This window comes from Ursus americanus, chromosome 7 (genome assembly GCF_024610735.1).
Source record: "Ursus americanus isolate L20-20 chromosome 7, mUrsAme1.1.p, whole genome shotgun sequence".
Taxonomy (NCBI): Eukaryota; Metazoa; Chordata; class Mammalia; order Carnivora; family Ursidae; genus Ursus; species Ursus americanus.
In genome coordinates this window covers 23,637,215-23,662,487 of record NC_142133.1, presented here as the reverse complement: position 1 = coordinate 23,662,487, position 25,273 = coordinate 23,637,215, and the positions used below count along the sequence as shown (strand labels likewise).

Genomic DNA, 25,273 nt, shown 5'->3' with positions numbered 1-25,273 from the left:
AAACATACCTCTGTTAAATGCTCGATTTGTGTTGTATGAATGGATGATGACAATGAAGATTATGTCAAAAAGATAAAGGAGGCTAAAGATAAAAAGATAAGGTAGGGAGGTGGAACACTACCAAGATGAGGAGTCAAAACACTTGGTTCTAGTCCTTGGCTCTGCCACTAACTAGGGTTAACTTGAACAAGTCATCTAAGCTCCAAGTTTCATGAGGGAGTTGGAACATATGGTTGCAAAGATTCCCTCTACCTTCCATTTCCTTTTCATCATAAAATGATACATCGATCTTAAATCAGATTAGAAAGTCCTTTCTGATCCTACCATTCTTCCAACTGAGTTGAACAAACTGAAGTATTTTATAACTCCTGGTCCTTTTAAAAATCAACTACAGTCGAAGCATCTGTTTGAACAGAGTTTAAAAAAAAAACCCAACACTTAAATCTAAGCAATATCCTTGTGATATCTCCCTTGTGGATATGTAAACTTTCAACCTCTTACCTTGAATAGAGTTTCCACATTTGCCCTATTTAATCAACAATAAAAGTCAGATATGTCATTCCTTATATTTTTTGCCTTAGCAGCATACTATAAATTCCAAGTGGAAAGGGTTTGGGTTTTTTTTGGCCTTTCCACATTCTACGCTGAGAAAGAAGTTAAAGACAGTTAAACAAAATAATTTATGCCTTAAAATTCCTCAAAGAGCAGAGAGAAAACAATAATGTCTATTCCATTTTAGGCTTTGGTCTCAGCAGTTCCATTTGTATAGGATATGACATATTAACAGGAAAAAAATCATAAATATGTATTACTAGTATTATTACACATTTTTTAAAATTCTGGATTTCAATGAAAACATTTCAATTTTGTTTGAACCACTGCTTCCTAAAAAGTTAATCTAAATATCTTCAAAGAGATGTCAAAACCCATTTCGTTATCGGTGATCAGTAACAAGATACAAGATTAAGTATTCACAAAAGGACAGATAAGGAGGATTTTCTATTTTAGAGTTAGGGAAAAATAATTCATATAATGTAAAATAAAGTTGGAAAGTAGAACACAGAAATTCTAAAAGTCAACAAAATATTATGTAAAAATTACAAACTGACAAAAGTGGGAGAGTAATGATCCATTTCTTTAAATTACATATTGAAATCAAATTACTAATTTTCAGGGGGTATTTTTTCTAATTTCATGCTCCATAATGAATCATCTTGAATCCCCATCAGCCTTGATTAGCTAAACGTAGTTTCCGGAAAAGCCAAGTTTGAAAGGAGAAGGAGGAACTTGTAGCCAAAAACAAAATAAAGCTTCACATCTGTGTGGGCATCTGAAGTTGCTCTGTAAGATCTGATAACTTGTTAGAAAGCAATCTTTTTTGCTAGGCAATGGATTTACATCATACATTTTATCTCTCCAAGGAAATTTTAATTACTGGTTCCAATCATTTCTGATTGATTTGCTTTTTATTCATCCAAGGTATTCTCTGCTCTATGATGAAATCAAGCCTTCAAAAAAATTCCAAAAATTTCAGAACAATTTACAAGCTCCAGATGACTGAAAGTTTTCTCATGTCAGTTTGGCATTCAGCAAAAGTGTTTCACCAAATACATTCTGAAGGAGAATACATCTGGCACTCACTAAAATAAAGAACTCACCAATGACATACTTGAGGCAAATTAATGTCACATAAATGCAAATTTGCCAATATTCCCTGAGCCCAGAGCTGCAATCCAACCTTCAGGCATTTCAATGAGTTTTCTTCTAAAGCACAAGCCACCAGTCACATGGCTTAATGTTTGGGGTATTATAGCAATCAATTTAATAAATACACATTATCTTCTGTATACAAGTTTATAATGGTTTGTGTATGTGTGTGTGTTGAGTGGGTGTATTAGGAAAGACTTAGTATCTGCTGAAAGCCCACTTAAATTCATCTTTTCTCTTGGCCTAGTGCGGACTCCAAGAGACAAGATAGAATCAAAGTATCTTAGCACTAAAAAGAGTACTAGAAGCTATCTCTTCCAAAGACTTGTTTCAATAATGGCAAGCATATCAGAAATCCATATGTGTATTCACCAAGAAAATATTCTCACAAATAATAACAGTAAACCTAGCTATTCAAAAATATTGAATTTTTAAGCATCAATATGAAAGCAGCCCAAGAAAATAAATAATTTAATCAACATTACTCTTGGAAGAGTATGTTACAGGGCTATCATTAGACAGAGATCAATTTTTATCAGGTCACTAAGAATACTAGTATTTAACAAATGAACTCTTTCTATGAAAGGCAAAGGCTTATACAGCCAATTCTGGCTCTGGCATTGGCTTCTCCTTCAACAGCTTCATAAGGGAATATACTTTTACAAACCAACTGGACCCAAATATTGTCTGGTTTGGCTACATGGCCAGAAATTGTAGGCTAATTCTACAATTCATGTCTTGGTCCCTAGAATGTCAGGGATACTCACTGTGGGTTCTTGCTGGCTGTAGTTAGCCTATGCTGGAGTCAGCCACTCTTAGAACTGATCCACATTGACAGTACATCTTTGATTCAGATACACATTCTAAAGCATATGAAGACTTAAAGCACAGTGCATGGTCATCGACATTTGTGAATCTCTGCTGAAATTGTGGGTTTCCCCCCCCCCACCAAACAGATCTTCAAATCTTTAAAATCTCAGATTCCCTTAAGCTTATGGCAATTTAGCAAAGTGAATTTATTATAATCTTCAATTGCAGTCTTCTCAATCCAGCTTGAATCTCTGTGGTTGCATTACATTGAAGAAATAATCCACGCCTCTGCTCTGTTCTTGCAACCCTAAGTTCAGTTGATGGTGGGGAGGAAGTGACACAAAGGAGCATGTATAGCAGGGGCTTGGGCACCACACAGCCTGCTCTTGAACCCCTACTGTGCTGCTCACTAGCTGTATCACCTGGGCAAATTACTGAACTGCTCTGTGCCTTAATTTCATTTTTAGCAAAATAGGCATAATAATAGTGCTGCTGACTTAACACATAAGAACTGCTTACTATGGTTCCTGACACAGCGTAAGTAATACATAAGTGTTAGCTATTACTGTTTATTATCAGTAAGGAAGTATAATTTTATAAGCTGTTCAAAATTCAGAACATTAGGTAACTCAGAGCCACTTATTCCAAAAATACTGTCACCTCAGGACAGCATTGATGCTTAGTATGGGGCCACACATTTCCATGACTCAGTCATAAAACTGCAGTGGACTAAGTGTCCAGACCCTGCTTCTTCTAAATATCTCATAATGTACAAATAGTTACAAACAAAAATATGAAGACAATTTTCAACCTTAGTAACTTTTTTTTAAAAAAGAGTTTATTTATTTATTTTTGAGAGGGAGAGAGAGAGAGAGAGAGAGGAAGAGAGAGCACAAGTGGGGGGGGAGACAGGGAGAAGCAGGGTCCCCACTGAGCAGGAAGCCCAATGTGGGGCTCGATCCCAGGACCCTGAGATCATGACCTGAGCCGAAGGCAGACACTTAACTGACTGAGCCACCCAGGCACCCCTTAGTAACTTCTTTTATCTCAATGTACAGTGAATCTGATTTACTAAGCTCACAGCACAGACCCATGAGTGATATGTCCCTGGTATTAATAATAATAATAGCAACGATACCTATGTGCAAGGAACTCTACTAAGGGTTTTATGTGCATTCTCTTATTTAATACTCATAAAAATTCTACAAGATAGGACATATCATTATCCCCACTTTCCCTAAGAGGAAACTGAGGCCCAGAGAGGTTAAATAACTTTTTCAGGTTCACACAACCAGTGAGTGGCAGTCAGGACTTGAAGCCAGACTCTCTGTAATCCTAGTCTTATGCCACAGTGACCCTTCAGTGGGGGTTATCTTGGGGTGTATTTATAATTTCTGACCCAATTACTGTGGGTATAGGAGATTTGGTGCTATGACTGGTAGAACCTGGGTGACGTGCTCACCCATAGAGTCAGAGGAAAAACAAGCTCCATGCAAATCATATGAATTGGAAATGCTCTGGACCAAACCATGGTGTCTGGATTCAGAAAGAATCAGCCAGCAAAGGATATAATGAAATAAGGGCTCAGGGTGTATGCCCCAGCTCTCCACCTACCTTATAGCTCACAGAGGCAGGCCTAAAGGCTAAAAGTCTTGACAGCCCATGTGGAATGGGTTCCTTCCAGTCAGAGGAGCATGGAATTATGGGCCCTGTGTTCTTTGTATCCTCATTATTATCAGTACATGGAAACAACTTAAGAAGACAGTAATTCTGCCACATCACTGGGACTAATAACCAGGTTCTGGTTTTGACATTCTTCTTGCACTGCACTGGGCCATTTCCCCTTATTTTTAGGTCCTATGAGTTTTCCCTTTATATATACTTAGTGGCATTCTATGGGCAGGCCTGGTCATGGCCTATCACTATAAGGGTTGGTTTCCAAAGGAAAATCAGGATATTATTACCAGCAGAAGAGGGAATAGATGAGGAACCAGCAAAAACAAGGTGACAAATACAAGTAATTATAATATAACTACAGTTATAAATGTTGTTACCCTGGTCAACATTTGTGCAGAACTGATTCAAAGAAGTTGAGTGACTGCCATGGTTACCCAGCTAGAGCATAGCAAAGTCCAGGCAAGAACTCCTGGCTACTTGTCCTATTTTCTTTCCACTACACAAACCTTTAAATTTGTCTAGAACTGGGGACTTTCCCAAGACACAGAACTGTCAGTGCAAAAACTGGAACAGTCCTCGGTAAACTGGGGTGAATTGATCACCCTGCTGTTAGTCCCTTTGTAATTGTTTCATCTTTACTACCTTTTTGTTTAATTCATTTTATTTATTTTTTTTTTACAGATTTAACTCTCCAATTGTCCACACATCAGGGAATATTTTTAATCAGGTTTTAACCACAGGATTTGTTGACTCCATGACTCAGTTAATTAAAGAGCCTGTGGGTCCTTGAGACTTCTAATTATTTTCAGGGAATTTTTAAAAAGGGAAATATTAAAGAAAATAGAATATAAATTTTTCTTTGTAACACATATAGTGTAATAGTTGGTAAACTAGGAAGCAGAGGGCCCACTTATAGAAGTTAGTCACTGATTACTTTTTTAAATCACATGAGAGAAGCCAGAGTCGTCTTCTTGAATTAAAGGGAGAGTTCAAGTCTTAAATCTTTCAAAATCTCACACACACACACACACACACACACACACAATGCCAGGGGGTGGTGGGGAGGAACTCAGAAGCTGTTCCCAGCAGAAGTGGCTGGAACATTCAGCTTGCCCAAGGACAGAAAGGCTGGGAATCTCTCCCAACAGCCTCTCCCAAGAAACACTCACAGCCTGCCACTCTGGAGTGCAGGACGCAAATATAGCACATCACAAGGGCCAGAGCTTCCAGAGTAGGACGCTAGCAGTGAGTACATTTTCTGCTTCAAGTAACTGAACACCTGACTTAGACTGGCTTGAATCATAAGAAAATATATTACCTCACAAAACTGGAGTGCAGAGGTAGACAGAGTCCACATTTGCCTGATTTGGAAGCACAACAATCAGGGCCACAGTATGACTTTCACGGTCCCTGGGGACTTTTGCCTTCACGGTCCCCTTCCTCCACTAAAAAAAAAAAAAAAAAAAAAAAAAAAAAGTATTTCATGACTGCAATGGCATTAAGACATTTAATCAGGCTGGATGATATTTATTTTTTCCTCTGACTTTATAAGAAAATAAAACATTGTGGAGGACCCCTAAAAGTATCATGGGTCCTACGATCAGTCAGCCCTATGAACAATCTATCCAGGATCTACGTTTGATCCACGTGTTGGCCACCCACAGCATGCACCACCTTTTGATGAGGCTGGCTTACCTCCAGGCAGTAACATGGCTGCCAGTGACAACTGAGGCAAAGGGCTCCATTGTTCCCCTTCACTGTGAACTTGGAAGGCCTTTCCCTGAACTGTGGAAAAGAAGTACTTCCTTTTAGTTCTGGTTAATTTGAAGTGGGACAATAGCCTACTCCTGAATCAGTAACCCAAGAATGCCATTGCCAATTTCACTATTTTTCAACTAATGAAGAGATAGAGATATCCTATCATTAAAAATAGGAAGGATAGGGGGTGCCTGAGTGGTTCATTCAGGTAAGTATCCGACTCTTGATTTTGGCTCAAGTCATGATCTCAGGGTCATGAGATTGAGCCCCATGTCAGGCTCCACACTGGGCATGGAGTCTGCTTGAGATTCTCTCTCTCCCTCTCCCAACGCTTCCCTCTCTCCTTCTTCCCCTGCTCCCCACCCTCCCACTCTTAAAAAAAAAAAGATTTTAATAGGATCTTCACAAAAGAATATATATTGATGGACAAGAAAGAAATAAAAAATGCTCAACATCATTAGAAATGAGATCACCAATGAGATGCCGCTTATATACCCCCATAACAGCTAACACTATAAATGACTGACAGTACCAGGTATTGGCAAGGATGTGGAGCAAATGGGATCTCACACATTACTGGTAGGAGTGTAAAATGGTACAGTCCCTTTGGGAAACAATTTGGCATTTGCTTTTAAAATTAAACATATCCTGGGGCGCCTGGGTGGCACAGCGGTTAAGCATCTGCCTGTGGCTCAGGGCGTGATCCCGGCGTTATGGGATTGAGCCCCACATCAGGCTCCTCTGCTGGGAGCCTGCTTCTTCCTCTCCCACTCCCCCTGCTTGTGTTCCCTCTCTCGCTGGCTGTCTCTATCTCTGTCGAATAAATAGATAAAATCTTTAAAAATAAAATAAAATTAAATTAAATTAAATTAAACATATCCTTACCATATAACCCAGCAGTTCCTCTCCAAGTATTTACCTAAAAGAAAAGAAAACATATATCCGCACAAAAATTTCTACATGAACGTCCATGACAGCTTTATTCATAAACAGTCCAAATATTTATCAACAGTTGAACATATACACAAGTCAGGGTATAGCCATACATTGGAATACTATTCAGCAATAAAAAGGAATGAACTTCCAATGCACCCAACAACAAGGATGTATCTCAGAAGCGTGCTAAGTGAGGGAAGCCAGACAACAAAGAGTACCTACCCAGGATTTATCTATGTGAACTTCTGCTGAGAAAAATAACTGCAGGAGGCTATCGTAATAATCCAGGTGGAAGATGCTGGCTGCTCAGACCAGGGTGTTAATGAAAGAAGTGACGAAGAGTAGTCTGTTCCTGGATATATTTTGAAGATGGAGCCAAGAGAATTTTCTGAAGAATTGAATGCAAAGTGTGTGAGGAAAAGAGAAATCAAGGATGACTCATGATCTTGGAGCTGAGCAAACTGGAAAGATGAAATTGCTATTAATCAAGATGGTGAAGCAGGTGGATAGAGTAGACTGGGAGAGAGGGTGAGACTCAGCAGACCTGCTAAGTTTGAAATGCCCATTAGATGTACAGATAAAGATAACAATGTCAGCAGTTGGCTATTCAGGCAGGAAGAGTTCCAGGCTGGAGAGAGAAATTTGGGAGTTTCAACCCACTTTTTCTGGGGAGAGAGCTGAAGATAGAATTAAAAAAAAAAAAATAGGAGAAAATGTCTGGACAGATCTTTTACTATACAAAGGCAAAGTTCCTCTTTTTTTTTTTTTTTTCCCAAGTTTGGAGGTCATTAATGACTGGGAAAACAAACTTATTTGAATTTTGGTAGTAAAAATCTTCAATACTATTAGCAAAATCCCACATACTTATGTAAGGTTCAGGGCCATGAAGTTCCTTTGATCTTGCCCAATATTGTGTGGCTTGCAACCAATCTGGCAAGGTCTAGACAACCTGCTGCATACCCCAGAGATAAGAAGAGAGGCCTCCACCCAACAGCCTCTCTCTTGCACTGTCTACCACCTTCTCCCTTGGTGGCCAGCAGAAAAGGAAAGGAGCTGATCCTCTCTCTCCCACCCTGTCTCCTGCTTGGGGTCAAAGTCCTTAGTACCTTCAGTTGGTACATTGTCTCATTCATGAAGTTGTATTTGGCTGTTTGCTTCTTAGAAGACATGACTGCCTTAGAAGCAAACTATTAATCTGACTGTAGAGTTGGAGCCTTCAGAGATAACAGCAATCTGTGTGGTATGATTAAAGAAGCCAGAAAAAAATTTTTTTTTTTGCTCTCCAGATTCCTGAAATTCCACCATTAGTATGATAGGTGAAAATGAAATGCCCAACTTTGAATGACCAGTACTGGGGACTCCTGCAAGTGAACCAGTGGAGAGAAGAGAAACAGTAGGTAAGAAAAGGGCCCATAAACAGAGGAGGTTTGTGAGACCAAAAACAAACCTGACCTCACAATTTTGTTAGCATGAGCTATACCTGGCCCATTGCCAATCCTGGCACACAGTGGGTCAAAAATATTTGTTGAACGAATGGATTCTCTTTTTTCTACATTTGAGGAAGCAGACCCTCCCCCACGCAAACATAAACAAACAAACAAACAAACTGAAAGAACCTGCAAAACGAACCAGTTCAATGAATGGGGTTAATTAACTGTCCTAGGATTCGCTTGTTGGAAAAAAATGTTTAAGCAATTTCTCAGGACCCTGAGCAGCTCTCGGAGAGATGTTTCCCCTCTACGGGGCAGGAGATATTGTCCGGAAGGCTGGAGCATCACCAAGGCTGATTCAAACCCAAGACCTCACATGCCAAGCATGCCATCTTTGGCCTGGGGTTCCGGCGTGTCTGGGAACTGGGGTGAAGGGCTGGCAGAGGAGGGCAGGCGCCGCGGCCAAGAGGGCGCAGGGAGGAGGGGGCGCGCACCCGGCTGCGCAGAGCGCTCTCCGGCCCGGCCTCCAGCTCCTGGCTCAGCCCTTGCGCCTCCCTCAGCTCTCTCCTCCGCCCCCCTTCGCCCTCCCCCTTTCCCTCCCTTTCTCCTCCTCCTCCTCCTCCTGCTGCCGCGGCCGCTGCCAGACCTCGCCAGTTCAGACCCACCGGGCTGCCCTCCCCTGCGCTCTCCCCTTGCTCCCCAGGCCCGGAGAGCAGCGCGGCCGCGCAGGTAGGAGCCCCTGGCGCGCCCAGTGTCCGCCGGGCCGCGCGCAGGGACGTAAGTGGGGTAACCTCAGGGGTGCAGGGTACCCGAGAACTGCCCCAGACTGTGCAGGATCTCTCAGGCGGAGAGGGAGGTGGAGGTGTGCGGTCTCGGAATGCTATCTGTCAGCATGTGCGAGTACCGGGGTGACATCTGTTTGGATGGGCAAGTGTGTGCGCGCCGACAATCAGCCGACTGGGCTTTGCCCATAAACGAGGTTTTGAAACTTTTAGGGGGCTAAATGTAAGAGATTTAAGCCGCACCTGGATTCCACAGGAGCTGGTTAAAAGCGGGAGCGCAGAGCAGCTCCCGGGGCTGCAGCCTGTTAGTTTACTGTTAAGAGAGGGAACCTTACCTCCCCCGGGCGCCAGGCCGGACGCCTGGAAACTAGTACCTCGGGCTGCGGTGTGGTCCCCCGGTTCTGGCTCTAGGCAGCCCGATCCTGAAGGTAGCGTGTCGGGTACCAAAGGAATCAGACGGTTTGGGCTCCTCCTCCACAGGAAACTGCGCGCAGAGAAAGGCATGGAAATACCACTTTGAGGGTTTGTTTTGTGGGATATGAGAAGGAACTCTGAAGGGCAGGTATTCTACTAGGGGGGGAAATTGTTCTTTGAGTTTTGTTTTGGTGTTTTGTTAAAAAAAAAAAAGTTTGAGGCCAAGGTAATTCATATTAGTGCACAGGTATTTCTGCTGAGCTGTGGGAGGAACTTCACTAGCTGGAGGTGAGCATATAGGGAAAGCCTTAATGTTCAAGGAATATGAGATTTGCTGCCCCACCTCCTCTCTCTCTCTCTCTCTCTCTCTCTCTCTCTCTCTCTGTGTGTGTGTGTGTATGTGTGTGTGTTTGTGTGTCTCTCTCATACACACACACACCCACACACAAATGCACCATCTCCTTTGAAATTAATTACTCTCTATTCTTTCCCTTCCACCCTCTTTCTGGAGCCCGTTGTGTAGGTGCAGTATAAAATGCTCGCTGAATATCCTTTGTATATGTTCAGCGCAGCTGGATGGAGTAAAGTGAAATGTAATTCTGCAGCCCTTTTACAGTCTTTGGTGCCTCGTTTGGCCCAGGGAAGGTTGAGGAGGGGGAGGGGGAATGAGAAAGTAGATTGGAAATTGGGTATGATGGAACCTTAGCCCTCTCCCTCCTGCCCTTCCTTGCTTATTACTGCACAGCTAAAGTTTTATTTCCCCCGCAGCAGATACTAAGCATCAGTTTGTCCTGTGTTTTCTTTGAGATTCACGATGTTGAAAGCCCTTTTCCTAACTATGCTGACTCTGGCACTGGTCAAATCACAGGACACCGAAGAAACCATCACATACACGGTAAGGGATGATGGAATTTGAGATAAGTGCGGTTCAGCGGGATTCTGTGACACAAGGGAGACTTTATCCACTCTTGCCAGTGTATGTGGGCTGTAGGCTGTGGAGGGTAATAAATTAAACAACGCTTTAATACAGTTCACATTTAATTTGTTTAAATTGCCCATGGTCCCTCCAAAGTTCATGTAGATCACCGATTGAAATAGGGACCACAATATAATGATTTTTGCAAGACTGAAAAAGGAGACCCTTTTAAAACAAAAACCAAAGTAAGCTATATGTTTCCAACACATCCAATAAATTAATAAGGGTAAGGAATTGGAAAGCTTGGATTCCTATATACATGCAGGTAAAACCAAAACTTGCAGAGCAAGACAAGTCAAATAAGAACAAACATCACAAAAGCACATACCTCATTTGTATATGTGACTTATGTTCTCATGTAAGTGGCCTTTATTGAATTCATAAAGGCTATATGTTCATTTATAATATAACTGATAATTCATATAAATGCCCTTCAGGTAGAATTTATGTGCTACCAGGATCCAATATCGGCTAAAGTGGTCTTAAAATGCATTGTGCGAAATTTGGTTTTGCATTTTCTAATTAATTGCATCTGATTATTTCCAAGTAATATTTGATTAATTAGTTGATTGCATGGACATAACCAATGTTTAATAAAAGATTGAAAACATCATCTGACCCATCCCACTATCAGGAATGAAAGGGGTGAGAACAGATGGCAGTATTTACTTCACTTCCAGTGAGTTTGTTTGCACCTCCATTTTCTGTTTTCTTTTTTTGTTTGTTTGTTTTTGTTTTGTGTTTTCTAGTCTTTAACCGGTGTCGTGAGGCAAGTGACATTTGTCCTGGATCACAATATGAAAAACATATTTTTCTACTTGCTCCCAATTTAAAATGAAGTAATCCTACTCAAAAGAATGTGAAAAATTTTTGAAAATAAAACTCCTAAAAGTGAGCTAATGTCAATTACTGATAATAAACATTATCTCACTTTTTGGTATCCTATTATCCCCAGAATGTTAGTATTCATCTGGAAAATGTTCCTTGTTGTTGTTCAGATCAACTATAAATCAAATAGGGTTTCACATAAATATTTTGTTAACTTAATGATAAATGTAGTTGCTTCCTCTGCTGAAGATAAATAAAGCACAAGAAATGAATACATGTGTTGTTTATCTTCAAATGAGAATGTTTTGTTTTTCAGGCTAAACTTACTACCTTCTTAGGGAGCTAAAATATTAACTACCCATTTTTATATTCATCCAATAAAATACTTTATTCCTTTTACAATTACTTGTCTTATACCCCCTTCCCTTTGGTTCATCAACTCAATCACATTCATCTTTAGCAGAGAAAGGCCCCTGTGGATTAAACACTAGAGTTCTAGACCACTAATTAGGGTTCTTTATTATTATAGCAGATTTTCCATATATGACATCCTTTTTGTTCTAAAATTAGGTCTATTCATTCTTGAACTGTGTATGCCTGATAATTCATGGTTAAAGAATAATATATAACTATTTTGTGAGTACCCCATTGTGGGGACACTATCTCCTTTCATTTCACAGCAAAGGTTGAGGTAGGTGGTATCATCTTCCTTTCACTAATAGTAGAACTGAAGATCAGAGAGAGTATCTAACTTGCTGAAGGCTACACAGCCAGCTGGGGGTGAAGCTACACTCATTCTAGGCCTATTTAATAGTAGATCCATATTAAATATACTGGAACTAAATACCTAAAACAATCTGCATGTCTTCTCTAGTTAGCATACAGATTATTCAGTGAACTGTCATTGTGCCTGGCTTGAAAGATACTTTTTGGAATATTGAGCTCATATTCACAAGACAGCCTCATATCCCCCTCCCATTTTAAAGTTAGGGTTGATTGAGCCATTTACTTGCCAAGTAGCTACCATGTGCATAAGCAGTTCTTACCATCAGCAAAAGAATTTAAGGTTATTTGTTTAAGAAAATTCAGACCTTCACCAAGGGAATTTACTCTGGGAAAATACTGTTGAGAACTACAAAGTTCTTAAGCAAGAACAAATATAATTATACCGATTATACAAGTTGCTAAAGAGATAGAAAAGCAAGGAAGTAATTAATGTCAGTACTGGCATATTGGAAGAGGTCAAGTTCTGTGCTGAATCTTGAAAGAAGTAATGATGTCAGATTAATCTAGAAAGGCTGAAGAGGCACCTGAATCAGAGAAAGTGACATGATCAAAGTCTAGAGGTAAAAACAACCAAGACAAGTTGAGGAGATGACAAGGTTAGATGGGTTGGAGCTAGGTAGTGGGGGGAACCTGGAGATGGCAGAAGTTGGAGTTGAGAGGTCTGCAAGTCATTGTGAGCTCTTAAATGTAGGGGTAAAATAATCAAGAGAGTGAGAAAGATTGTCATGGAGACTGTGAGCAGCATGCAGAGATATGGACAGCCAAACAGCCTTGCCTATTCATGAAGCCAGGAAGGCTTACACCAATGTGGTGAGTATGGAAATGGACACAAAGTCAGCAGAGTTTGAAGACAAATAAGTGGAAAATCAATGTGGATGTTACAGTTATAATCCGAGGTCCTAAGAAAGGTGGTAGTGCCTTGGACAGGTTGGAGAAACTAGAAAGAATTAGCTTAGGAGATAAAGTGAGTTTAGTTTTCACCCTGTGAAGTTTTAGATATCGCTAAAATATTTAACTGAGCTCTCTGACTCCATTCAGCTATTTACTTGCCTAGCATCTGTTGTGTGCATAAGCAACTCTCAGCTCTATTAAAAGAACTCAAGTGTATTTATTTGTTCACTCTACTTTTGCTCAATCTTTCCTGAAGCATCTTCCTCAAATCTGCGTCTGGTCAAATATTTTCCTGAGCTTAAAAATACTTTTGGGGGAAAAATGAATAAATAAATAAAATTCTTTAGGGGCCTCTTATCACTTACAGTGGCGTTTCTCAAGAAGTAACCTATAGGCAACCTGTGTCAGAATCACCTGGGATGCTTGTTAGGAATTCAGATTCCAAGCCTCCTACCCAGACCTATAGAATCCGATCCTTTGGGTCTGCATTTTAACAAGCCCCCTGGGTGACTCTTAAGCTTGATCATAAAGCCTGAGATTCACTGACTTTCAAGGTAGAAATCTCTTCCTGCCTGTTCCTCTAACTGCATCCTCCCACTCAGACTACTTGCAGCTCCTTCTCTCTTTATCAATGTTGCACTTTTGCTCATGTCGCCCTTATCCTAGAATTCCTACATTTTCCTGGAAAGAGCCTGTAAGGCCCAATTCATTTGTGGCCTCCCCCATAAAGTTTCTTCCACACTGTCATGCCCACATGCAGCCCTGGACACTCTTTCCACATACATGCTTCTGTCACAGCACCTGACATCTTGCTCCAACTTGCTACTAATTTATTTTTCTCACTGAGGAATCAAGAAGGAGGACTCTGTTTCTCATTACCTTTGAGGGAATCTCCCCCACTCATATTTCTATCTTTTTAAGTTCTCATCTGAGTACATTTCGCTTCTATCACTTGCACTGTGGCACTGTCTGTCTCTTCTGATCTGTGAACCAATTGAGGACAAGGACAAGATCTTCATGACCTTTGCGTGCCAAGGGACTAGAACGGTGCCCAGCAGGAGAAGGTACTCAGTAGATGGTTTGTTTAGTGAGTGAACTAGAGAGAACTGGTAGGAATTGAAGCTAGGAGGCAGGCCAGGGTGTGAGTGGGAGGCTTGGGACCCAGCTGAACAGGAATAAGGAAAGGCAGGTGCTGGAATGCTCTAAGAGAAATGAAAGAGGAGGGGAAGAGTCAAGGGCTGAAAAAAGGAATTTCGTGGAATTTTCTTTTTCCTTTTTTTTTTTTTTTTTTTTTTGGTAAAATTTATAATGTGCAAGAAGGGCAAATAAAGCAAAACCGGGCATTCAGAGAGATTAGAGAAGATCAGTATTGAGACAGAGAAAAGAATTCCAAGATGGTGATGGGCAACTATAACAAATACAACACAAGAGTTGAGGCAGCTGGTGATTGAGAAGGAGCCCTGAAATGGTCCAGTGCAGATTTGTTGAAAGAAAGAGAGAGAGAGAGAGAGAGAGAGAAAGGAAGGAAGGAAGGAAGGAAGGAAGGAAGGAAGGAAGGAAGGAAGGAAGGAAGGGAGGAAGAAAGGGAGGGAGGGAGGGAGGAGGGAGGGAGGGAGGAAGAAAGAAAGAAAATCTAGGGAATGTTAAACTACCCATCTCATCATCTATGTAGGGCTCTAGAGCAAGGATTGTTGCCATAGGAATGAAGCTTTTAGAGTGACTTCTTAGGAAGCGGACACACCAATTAACTGTTTCCTGGCTCCATCTTTGATGTTTTCTTCACAGCAATGCACAGATGGATATGAGTGGGATCCTGTAAGACAGCAGTGCAAAGGTGAGCCAACTTCAAAGACTTCCCTTCTGAATATAGCTTTCTGTCTCCATCTCATGTCACTCTTCCTATCCTGTTTGTATTCTACCAAAAAGGCATGAGCATATATTTACATGTTCAGAGTTCCCTTTGAGAAGATTCCTGATTTATTTTATTGCTGACCACAGATATTGATGAATGTGACATTGTCCCAGACGCTTGCAAAGGTGGAATGAAATGTGTCAACCACTACGGAGGATACCTCTGCCTTCCTAAAACAGCCCAGATTATTGTCAATAATGAACAACCTCAGCAAGAAACACCCACCTCGGAAGGTGCGGGTGCAGCGGCCAATGCAGCCGCCACGTCTGCAGGCGCTGGGGGCATGGCAGCCAGTGGCATGGCCGCCAGTGGAGTGATGCCTGGGGGCGGCTTCGTTGCCAGTGCTGCTGCGGTTGCAGGCCCGGAAATGCAGACGAGCCGAAATAACTTTGTCATCCGGCGGAACCCAGCTGACCCTCAGCGCATCCCCTCCAACCCTTCTCACCGGATCCAGTGTGCAACAGGCTACGAACAGAGTGAGCATAACGTGTGCCAAGGTAAGCTTGACAACTTATGCTAACGAGAATGTATGTTCCTGTCCAAGTGCTCCTCGTGGTGAGGAGAACAGCTGACGTTTACTGACAGCTTCCCACACGCCAGACATTGTGCTGAGTGCTTTGCCCGAATTACCATTTAATCATCACAAAAATCCTAAAAGGTGGTTGCTGCCTCTACGGTCCTCATTTTACAAATGAGGAAGCTGTGGATCAGAGAGAGGTCATCAGTGGTTCTCAACCATAGTGGCCTCTATCTACAGTCACTTGGGAGCTTTTAAAACTTCTCCATAGTCAAGCCACACCCCAGCCCAATTAAATAACAGTCTCTGGGGGTGGGTTCCCGGCATTGGTATTTTTTAAAGCTCCCCACATGGTTCCAGCGTGCAGCCAAGTTTGGGAACCAGGGGTCAGCCAGGTGGTGAGAGTAGAACTAGCTTTCAAACCCAGGCAGGCGGAGCCACAGTCACAGCTGTCAGAAGGAACAGTCAGGTTACTCATTTGGACTTTGAAATTGTGCTGTCAGGCTACTCCATAAATGTCCTCCTTTGGGTTCTCAGGCTTTCTTTTCATTGAACTTGCTACTAATTTATTTTTCTCACTGAAGAATCAAGAAAGAGGACTCTGTTTCTCATTACCTTTGAGGGAATCTCCCCCACTCATATTTCTATCTTTTTAAGTTCTCATCTGAGTACATTTCGCTTCTATCACTTGCACTGTGGCACCATCTGCTCGGGTTTTTCTGTTTATTTTCACAAAGAGTACACATCACTGTGTATTCTAGAAACAGCTGTAGACTCATGCTAGCAAAATGATAAGAATCTTGGGCTTCGAAGATGTGTAGGATATTAGCTAACTTGACAGTGCTAAGAGATTTTGTTTCCCTTTTCCTGCTTAGCAAAGCCTTTCAGACTGCCTGGTGTGGAGCTTGTTAGTAAGATGGGCCATAGGAGCCCCAGACTCCTTTTGTACCACTAGGGGCTGACGGAGTAGACCCCATGTTACACCACAGGTGCCTGGTACACATTGGCCAATGGAAAGGGTCTAGAAGTTTCTAACTTTCTATCTGTTCATGGGTGAGGAAGAGAGCACCTGCCTCCCTCAACACTGAGGGGTTCAATCAGGATCACCTAACTGCTGCTTTAAGTGAAAGAAGCATCTTCTGTTTTCCTGAGATGTTGCCCTTTATGCTCCAGTGTTGAGGTTTATCTTCTGTATGAGATAGATTTCAAATGGCTTATAAATGAAGGATACCTATCATGCCCTGACTTTTATTGTTTTATATTTTGTGTTCAAATTTTTAAGTACCCCACATCAAGAGCTAACCCATGCCGTGATGGTGTCACTTTTAAGAGGGCGCATCATATTAGCATCTGTTTCGTGTTACTGTCATGAGTCAGAATTCCAATAATGATGATGAATGTTTCAGCATCTGCTTGATATTCCGATATTTAATTTAAGGATTATGTCAAGGAGATAGCCTCATGAGGTTATTTTATGTATATGTATTTGAGTGAATATTGATAAAAAGTATCTTGACTTTATTTGAGACAGCAACTTTTAATCATGTTATTTAAATATATAGTTGGATTGGAAGGTTTGGTGGTATTTTTCCTGAAACTGGAAAGTTATGCTGAAAATTTTTAAAGTATTGACCTTTATGTACTGAATTATTTTTCATGCTTCAGATGTATATTTTAATGGTACTTAGGAGGAAAAAAAAACCAGATAAATGAATTGGTCATTTCCCAAAGTGGCTTATAGTCTATCATTGACTATTGTGGTTGAATTCAAGAACAATGCCCAGAACTGAATGAAGAAGTTCTAGGATAGAGCATATTCAAGATTAACGACATTCACTGGTTAGAGTAGAAACTGTATAATAAAACGTGAATAATAAAAATGAAACCCTATTTTTCTTAAAAAGATTGAGACTACTTTACAAAGTTACTTTTCACAGATTAAAACATTTGTAATTCTTCTGTGGGAATTTTTTTCTTTAGTTATAAGCTAAAACTATTAAATGCCTTGCTTATGATAGATGCTAAAAGCATACTTACTGATTGTGTGCACACACGGTATTTCTATGTATATATTTCTACATAACCAATTTCTAAAACTTGGGATTGGGGTCTGTGTCATTGAAAGCAGGGTTAAAAGTTTTTTGGATGACTTAAGGCTTAAGTTGGATTTCTTCCCACCTCACAATTTTGCAAAGTGCCCATAAATGTGGATTTACTTAATTGTTGATAAAAGGGGGTTATTTCATATGATAACAACAGGATAATCTGTCTAGGGAATCTGACTAACATAAGTGGAGTCACACTTGTGCCCGTTTATTATTGAGCTAATCAAACATGCGGTCCAGCTTCTTCTAATTGCCTGCAGATGTATGACATTCTCATTCCAGGCCAGCAGCACAAAATAATGTTTTATAACCAGTGTGAAAGTGCGGGGACCTCCGCTTAAAACAATAGTGTGCTCCAAGGACCTATATTTCTGACATCATTGTGGAGTTTGAAGAGCCTTCTGTTTTAATAAAGATCTCCACTCCCTTTTAAATGTTTCATACTATGCCCCATAATCCAAACACATTTACCATGGTTGCTGGATTGGAATAAATGAATGCCTGCAGCTGAGTCATATTTGTATTAAAATTATTTCTTTTTTCCACATATATTTTTCAACAGGTACAGTTTATCATTACATAACCTAAAGCTAAGGACATTTTTTTATGTAATCGCTGAAATCTGTACTGTGCTTCAATGTTAAAGTCAATCGTACCTTGAACACACTATTACGAGTTACAGATGGCACCTAATAATTTAAATGCCAGTAGATATTTTATGTGTATTCTATTTTATAAATATATTTTTAAGGATTTTATTTATTTATTTTTAGAGAGAGAGATAAAGGGGGGGGAGGCCAGAGAGAATCAAGCAGACTCCCCCTGAGCGTGGAGCCCCACTCGGGGCTCAATCTCACAACCTTGAGATCACATCCTGAACTGAAATCAAGAGTCAGATTCTTAACTGACTGAGACACCCAGGCACCCCTATTTTATAAATATATTTTTAACCAACTATCTGTGTTTTAACATTCAGTGAAAACATGATTTTTTTTTTACTCCTTTTCATGTATTTGTCCAGAATTTTTCAACTTTGTGCAAAAGCAAGAGGTTTAAAAAGCAAGATTACATCCAAATATCAATTCACACTGAGGAAGTTTTTTCAGACAATTTTTGCTAACCATGGGTGATGCTGGGGGAGCAATTTGCACTGAGAATTGCAAATGACAGGCACCAACCTTGGCAGCTATAGAAATTACATGAATATCATTTTATTGTCACATACCTGGAGTCGTATATAAATAAAGTTTTAGAAAGTGTTTCTCTATAAGCTATCATCTAGGTAAAAGACAACAGATATTCATCTGTTCCAAAAAGGAGGTGAATGAATGGGGAATATATTATAACCCATTGATGGATCACTTTATTTTTCTATGACTTTATTGCATAGTCTCTGTGTATCTTCCTCAAAGGCAATGGCTTTCAAAATCACTAGTTCAAGTTAAGAAAAGATTTCTTTAAAATCATATATAATGTTCTAAAGGCCTCATTCTTGTAGAAAAAAATATGATTTGGGAACTGGCAAGTAAGAGAAAGCATCAATTGCCCAATTTGAAGGAATTTGTTTACTTAATTGAACTTTCAAAAAATTAAACATAAGGTATTTTGTATAGCTGATAATTAAGCCATTACTAAAATCGGTCAGGATTTACAGGTATCATTACTAACTTGCCAAAGAAACTGCAACAACAAAAAATCAACTTGATACAAATGCCCTAATGAAGCTGATTATGGAGCCAAAGCCAAGTGCAGTACCTGGCTTGTATTCTATAAGGTATAACTGAGAGATGTGAAAACACAACGTAGGGTTTCCCACTATCTCTGTTTACCCAAGACTGTCCTGGTTTGATAAATGAAAACCCCGCATTCCGGGAAATGCCTTGGTCCTGAGCAAATGGGATGGTTGATCACCCTAGCACACCCCCCCACTCACCAAATCTCTTGCACCTCACAGCCAAGAGTGAGAAAGTCTCAACGTTAAAGCCAGTTTTTCAGGTTAGGGCCTTATTTGTCCAGTAAAATTGCTTTTTTAATTTGATTTGAACTTTCAAAAACCAAACTTCACTCATTTTTAAGTACCTGGACAGAGCCTTTCTTTGCTGTTGTCAGGATCCCACTTGCCAGTTTGTCAATAAGTGGATTTCCACATTGTTCTAGACTTTCTGCATGTGCAGAATACCTAGACATTAGCATCTGCATATCTGGATACATGTCATACCATAGGTAGCTCATCTTTCCACATTCTTCTGGGAAAAAATGTACCACACGGCCAAATTAAATATCATGCTTCAACTATAAAGTTTTGTTTGTCAAATTTTAAAAAAATTTTAGCTGTATTTTAAATTATTTCATTTTTATCACTATTGTCTGTGATTCAGGAGCAACTAAAAAGCTAAAGAGGAAAAACTGCCTTTTTATAAAGCCTAAAGGAACAAAAAAGTAAAAATTATACTCAGGGTTTAAAAAGCTCTACACTGTTGGGGATCACCTATTGTCTTTTGCACATTTCTTTAAAAACATAAGGATAACTAAAATACTATTTTGAAAAGGAAAGAAGTTATTATCTATACATCTACTTTTAAAAAGAGAAACTTGAACTAACATGTACAGATTCTCAGATGCTAGGGACGTCTTTTTTGACTCTTTCATTTGAAACTTAAATGATCTCATATCCAAAAGAGGATTTGTAAATTATAGTGTAATCAAGTGGCTTAACATACCTGGCATTGTTATAACAAAAGAGCTTTCAAACACTACCCTTTTTTTTTTTTTTTTTTTTTTTTTTTTTTGATCCTCACTAATGTCATTAGGGTTTCTTACTGCTTTGGTTAGTTTTATGAGGAAATGCCTAATTTTTGTTACATATAATTATACAACCCAGTGAAGAACTCTGATCTCAGAAAATAGATATTTTCCAAAAGGAAGACTATAATTGAGTAAATTATGATATTAACAGAAACGAATACTTCAAGCAGAAAGGAAAATGGGTATTTAGCCTGCTTACTGCTTTTTGTTGTTTTAGTTGTTAATTGCCTTTGAGTATCTAAAAATTCTTTAAAGCCATGTAAATAAATGGGGGTCGAGTTTATAGGGATAACTTAATTACTTTTTATATAAGCTGATACAGTGCAATAGAAGTAATTGATTTTCTCCCAAAAAAATCAAGCACAGTTTCATAATTTACTTTTCCAAATACTGTAATCTTTGAATGCCTAGTTAATTTAAGACATTTCTAATACAGGCGCCTGGATGGCTCAGTCGGTTAGGTGTCAGACTCTTGGTTTCAGCTGAGGTCATGATCTCAGGGTCATGAGATCAAGCCCCACTTTGGGCTCCAAGCTCAGTGGGGTATCTGCTTAAGATTCTCTCCCTCTCCCTCAGTTCCTCCCCTTCCTCAGACACACATGCTGTCTCGCTCTCTCTCAAATAAATAAATAAATCTTTAAAAAAAGACTTATTTCTAATATACATTTGTGAACAATATGTATATGTATCTGACTCATGCACACTCAAGAAGTGTCCTTAAAATTGCCTCATAAAAATTGAATAGCAACTATTTGAGGTGAAAGGATGAAAGAGGTCAGTATGATCACACTTCTGCAACAAAAGACTATGATCTATAACTGCCTAAGTCTGTGGTTTCATAGAGTGTGGTCCCTAGACTAGCAGCGTTAGCAGCATCCAGTAATTTATTAGAAATGCTAATTCCTGGGCTCCATCAGACCTATTGAATCAGAAACTGTGGGGATGGCACTCAGCAGTCTGTGTTTTAATAATCCTATGATTTTGACGTGTGTTCAAGTTTGAGAACCACAGCCACAACTTAATCTTAACATCGGAGAATTGTATTCAGCTACAAAAATCAGAGGGTAGGGTTATAATACTTTACATGGGAAATGTGAAGTAGGAAAAAGAAACTATCAAAAATATATATTCTGTTTCTATTTTACTTCTCTCGCCTTTTTATTGTCATCATCAGTACTCTGATTCCTAAACATGAGTGGTCATGAGTCCTAGTTAGTAGGGTATGATATGTGCAGTCTAGAGGGAAAGGAAGCATCTAAAGACAAAAACAAGAGACCTTGCATCTCTCTATAAAACCTGAAAATGTGAAATACCATAACAGTCCTTAAATTGTCAGTTGGTGAATCTCTAAGTTCTGGTCTGGCTATGGCAATGGTTGGTGCTAAGAAATACTCATACCTTCTGTAGGCACCCCTTATGCTCACAGCACAAACTGGTGAGATGAGATAATGCCATCCAGAGGTTTAGTTCATGCAGAGTCACAAACGAGAAAGTTGATTCTGACTTTGGCTTTAAAACATCTTTCATTTACCAAAGTGATACGAGATCCTTCCACTACTAGATGCCCAGCTGACATCTCATTCTACTTAGATTCTATGAATATCATCAGATATTAGAAGAATGTTCCCATAGTGTCTTCTGTTCAATTTAAACTTGATCAAAGATTTACTTCTCATCAAAGACGAGATTCTTGTTAAAACTAGTTAACACTTAATCTGTGGAATGAATTTCCCTCTCCCTGTAGCAGCAAAAAGAAGCAGATGAGAGTAGAATTGCAAGCCTGGGTAACTTCAGGAATGTGCACTGGTTACTGGCTCATTATTTCTTTCTCCAGCAGAAAGTCTCAAACTGTATTCTTTGAAATCAACAAGTTGCCCTATTTGTAAAGATTGCCCTTACACTTGCTGAATTACTGGCACAATTCTATTCTTTGAAACCAAAGAGTAAACGAAATTTGTCCCAAATGTGTTTGATTTTGCACGAACGTACAAATAAGTAATTCACGCCACATCTGAAATCCATTAGCATGCTTCTTTTTCCAGGAGGTAACTGCAAATTGCACACTCAAAAACAAAACTGATCAAGAAAACTGCATTCAAATATTGGCAGAAAACCACAGCTGTCATTGCAAGCATTTAGCCACAATTTTAGGCTTGTAGCTTGAACCTAACTGATTTGTAAACATTTAATAAAGATGAAATCAAGAAATGACATGAAGGAAGGCTGAGTGGCAAGATACTGGCAGCAGCATGGATAGCTTATTGCTGTCAATTTCATATAACTGCAGATCAAAGGAAGAAGAGACAGTGAATCAATGTTATGTAAATGTGTACTAAATAGACTGAAAAACTTAAGATTTGAGCAAAATCAATTTTTAAACCTTGAACTACTTTTCAAATAATTGTGCATCTGTCCTATTCAAGGGTAACCAGGCAATACCGCAAGTGAAATTGATCAAACAGAACACAAACCCTTTCAGTGAGTGCTCAACAAACTCAGTCAAGTTTGAGAACTACTTTCTCTTGTGAGGCACTTTGATAGAAACAAAGTGGAAGGAAGGAGTGGTCATTGTCCTTAGGAAACTTGGCATCATCGACCCCTCAGTCATCAAAAAGCAATAAAAGAAACCGACAACAGTCCAGCAATGCGACACACGGGACATCGCAAGAAGTGCATAACGAACTGCTTAAAGTATCACCAGTGTGTGATACAGGTATCCTTCCAATTTACTGAAATCTATATTTGGACAAAATTTTAAAAAAGACCTGTAACCAGAAATGTGGTCAAGAACAAAAGTTTAGTTCCTCCCTGGGATGGATCTTTATTTTTTTTTTAAGATTTCATTTATTTATTTGACAGAGAGAGAGCACGAGCACAAACAGGGAGAGCTGCAGGCAGAAGGAGGGGAGAAGCAGGCGTCCCGACTGAGCAGGGAGCCCGATGTGGGGGCTCCATCCCAGGACCCAGGGATCATGACCTGAGCCGAAGGCAGACGCTTAACCACTGAGCCACCCAGGTGGCCTAGAATGGACCAGTTAGAAGAGAATGATGAGGGGCGCCTGGGTAGCGCAGTCGTTAAAGCGTCTGCCTTCGGCTCAGGGCGTGATCCTGGCGATCGGGGATCGAGTCCCACATCAGGCTCCTCCGCTGGGAGCCTGCTTCTTCCTCTCCCACTCCCCCTGCTGTGTTCCCTCTCTCGCTGGCTGTCTCTCTGTCACATAAATAAATAAAATCTTTAAAAAAAAAAAAAAAAAAGAAGAGAATGATGAGGGGAGGTTGAGAGGTGTCATGAGGAAATTAAAAAATCCAAACCATATAGAGGAAGTAACCATCATGTAGCCAAGCAGAATAGGTGAGAATCAGCATTGTGTCCATGTTTCTTCTACTCTAGAGTGGTTTCCCAGGAGAGTCCCCCAGAAATAGTGTGCTGCTGATAGGAATGCTAACAAGGAAAGGCATAAGGGTAGGTAGACGAAAACCTCATCAGAAAGTACACATGATGCTGAGCCACTGCATAGCCAACATCTATGACTGGTTCCAGCCTCAGTAACTCTCCCTGATATAATCCTAATATGTTCCTCCAGCTCTGTCTAAATATCTTCCTGAACTGTGTCCTGTTTTATTTATTATTGAATAGACACTAAGCAGATGTGGGGTTTTTTGTGCATGTGTGTGTGTGTTTAATTGAATAAATGAATGGCTTTTAAGCATCAGAGAGCTCAGGCTTATGGTTTACTCTGAGTTCTAAAACCATCCTTGTAAATGAGCTGTTAAGTACCAAACGTATATAAAGGTATATTTCCCAACTATATATGTTATCAAATTTCTCATTAATAATTGGGGTCTTAGATATCTTGTTCCCATTTTAAGCTTAAGCAACTTGAAAGGAGCTATCACATCTATTCTTTACATCCTGGATTGTTAGGTTTTTAATAAACATTGGTGAATAAACAGGCTTCTGTTATCCCTAGGGCAAAACTAGTAATTGGAAATACTAGATTTTTTTTTCTTTTACTTTCTGACAAGTCATTTAACTAGTGAATGCCTCTTTGTAACAAATATATAATTCCTCAGAAATCTAATGGTGAATAATGAAAATAGAGTTGTTTAGGGGAAATGTTAATATTTATGAGATTTGAAGTGACATAATCATAAGGCTGGAAAATATTTATGTAAACTCTCTGATATTGTGAACAAGCTCAGGGCACTTGATAAAAGAGCTCTCTAAAATAAGAGTAAGAAAGGAAGAAAAGATCAGAGCAATCCATCGTGGTCATTTTCATCAACTACCAGCCAGAAATTATCCTTTTTAATGTCAACTTTGTTCAAATGCTGAAGGATAGAACCCAGGAAAGTCATTTAGTTGGGTGTAGGTGACTTTAAAAAGTACAGTTCTGATCTGGTTCCAAGGTAGGAAGAGCTGAATTGCTTGGGAGGTGAGAAGAAAATCCATGGATCCCAGGGGCCCAGGAAGAAAGAAACCAGCTACTGAGGGCCCCATTGGGAGCTACTAACTAGCTTATACTTGAACTGTAGATGAAATAAGAATGTCAAGTAGGGAATGGAACCAGAGACACCCGAAAAAGTTGTGTGTATAGCTTTTTTTTTAAAAAAGATTTTATTTATTAATTTGACAGAGAGAGACAGCCAGCGAGAGAGGGAACACAAGCAGGGGGAGTGGGAGAGGAAGAAGCAGGCTCCCAGCAGAGGAGCCTGATATGGGGCTCGATCCCAGAACGCCGGGATCACGCCCTGAGCCGAAGGCAGACGCTTAACGACTGCGCCACCCAGGCGCCCCTGTGTGTATAGCTTTTATGTATGTCCAGCAAAAATAAGAATCATAATGGGAATTGAAACTACTGTTGTGCATATAGTTAAATCCCAAAAAGTTCCAGCAACTGTAATGAAACAAATTTTGCACCCTACACAGCTATGTGTC

At 40.0% G+C, this 25,273-nt stretch overlaps 2 protein-coding genes across 2 annotated transcripts in view; one reads left to right on the top strand and one right to left on the bottom strand.

Moving 5' to 3' along the window:
* The window catches only part of CCDC85A (coiled-coil domain containing 85A), a 641,780-nt gene that overhangs the window by 409,401 nt on the left and 207,106 nt on the right, over positions 1–25,273 (bottom strand). Inside the window, exons 7-10 of the mRNA XM_087863416.1 lie at positions 9,436–9,584; positions 6,838–6,871; positions 5,890–5,979; positions 5,513–5,639 (exon numbers count right to left, since the gene is read on the bottom strand). The gene's annotated coding sequence lies outside the window, so the exon portion shown is untranslated. The remainder of the gene's footprint in view (positions 1–5,512; positions 5,640–5,889; positions 5,980–6,837; positions 6,872–9,435; positions 9,585–25,273) is intronic.
* Positions 8,887–25,273, top strand: part of EFEMP1 (EGF-like fibulin extracellular matrix protein 1) — a 58,579-nt gene continuing 42,192 nt past the window's right edge. Inside the window, exons 1-4 of the mRNA XM_045788014.2 lie at positions 8,887–9,047; positions 10,322–10,409; positions 14,781–14,829; positions 14,994–15,404. Coding sequence (XP_045643970.1) covers positions 10,329–10,409; positions 14,781–14,829; positions 14,994–15,404 — 541 coding nt within the window. The 5' untranslated portion in view covers positions 8,887–9,047; positions 10,322–10,328. The remainder of the gene's footprint in view (positions 9,048–10,321; positions 10,410–14,780; positions 14,830–14,993; positions 15,405–25,273) is intronic.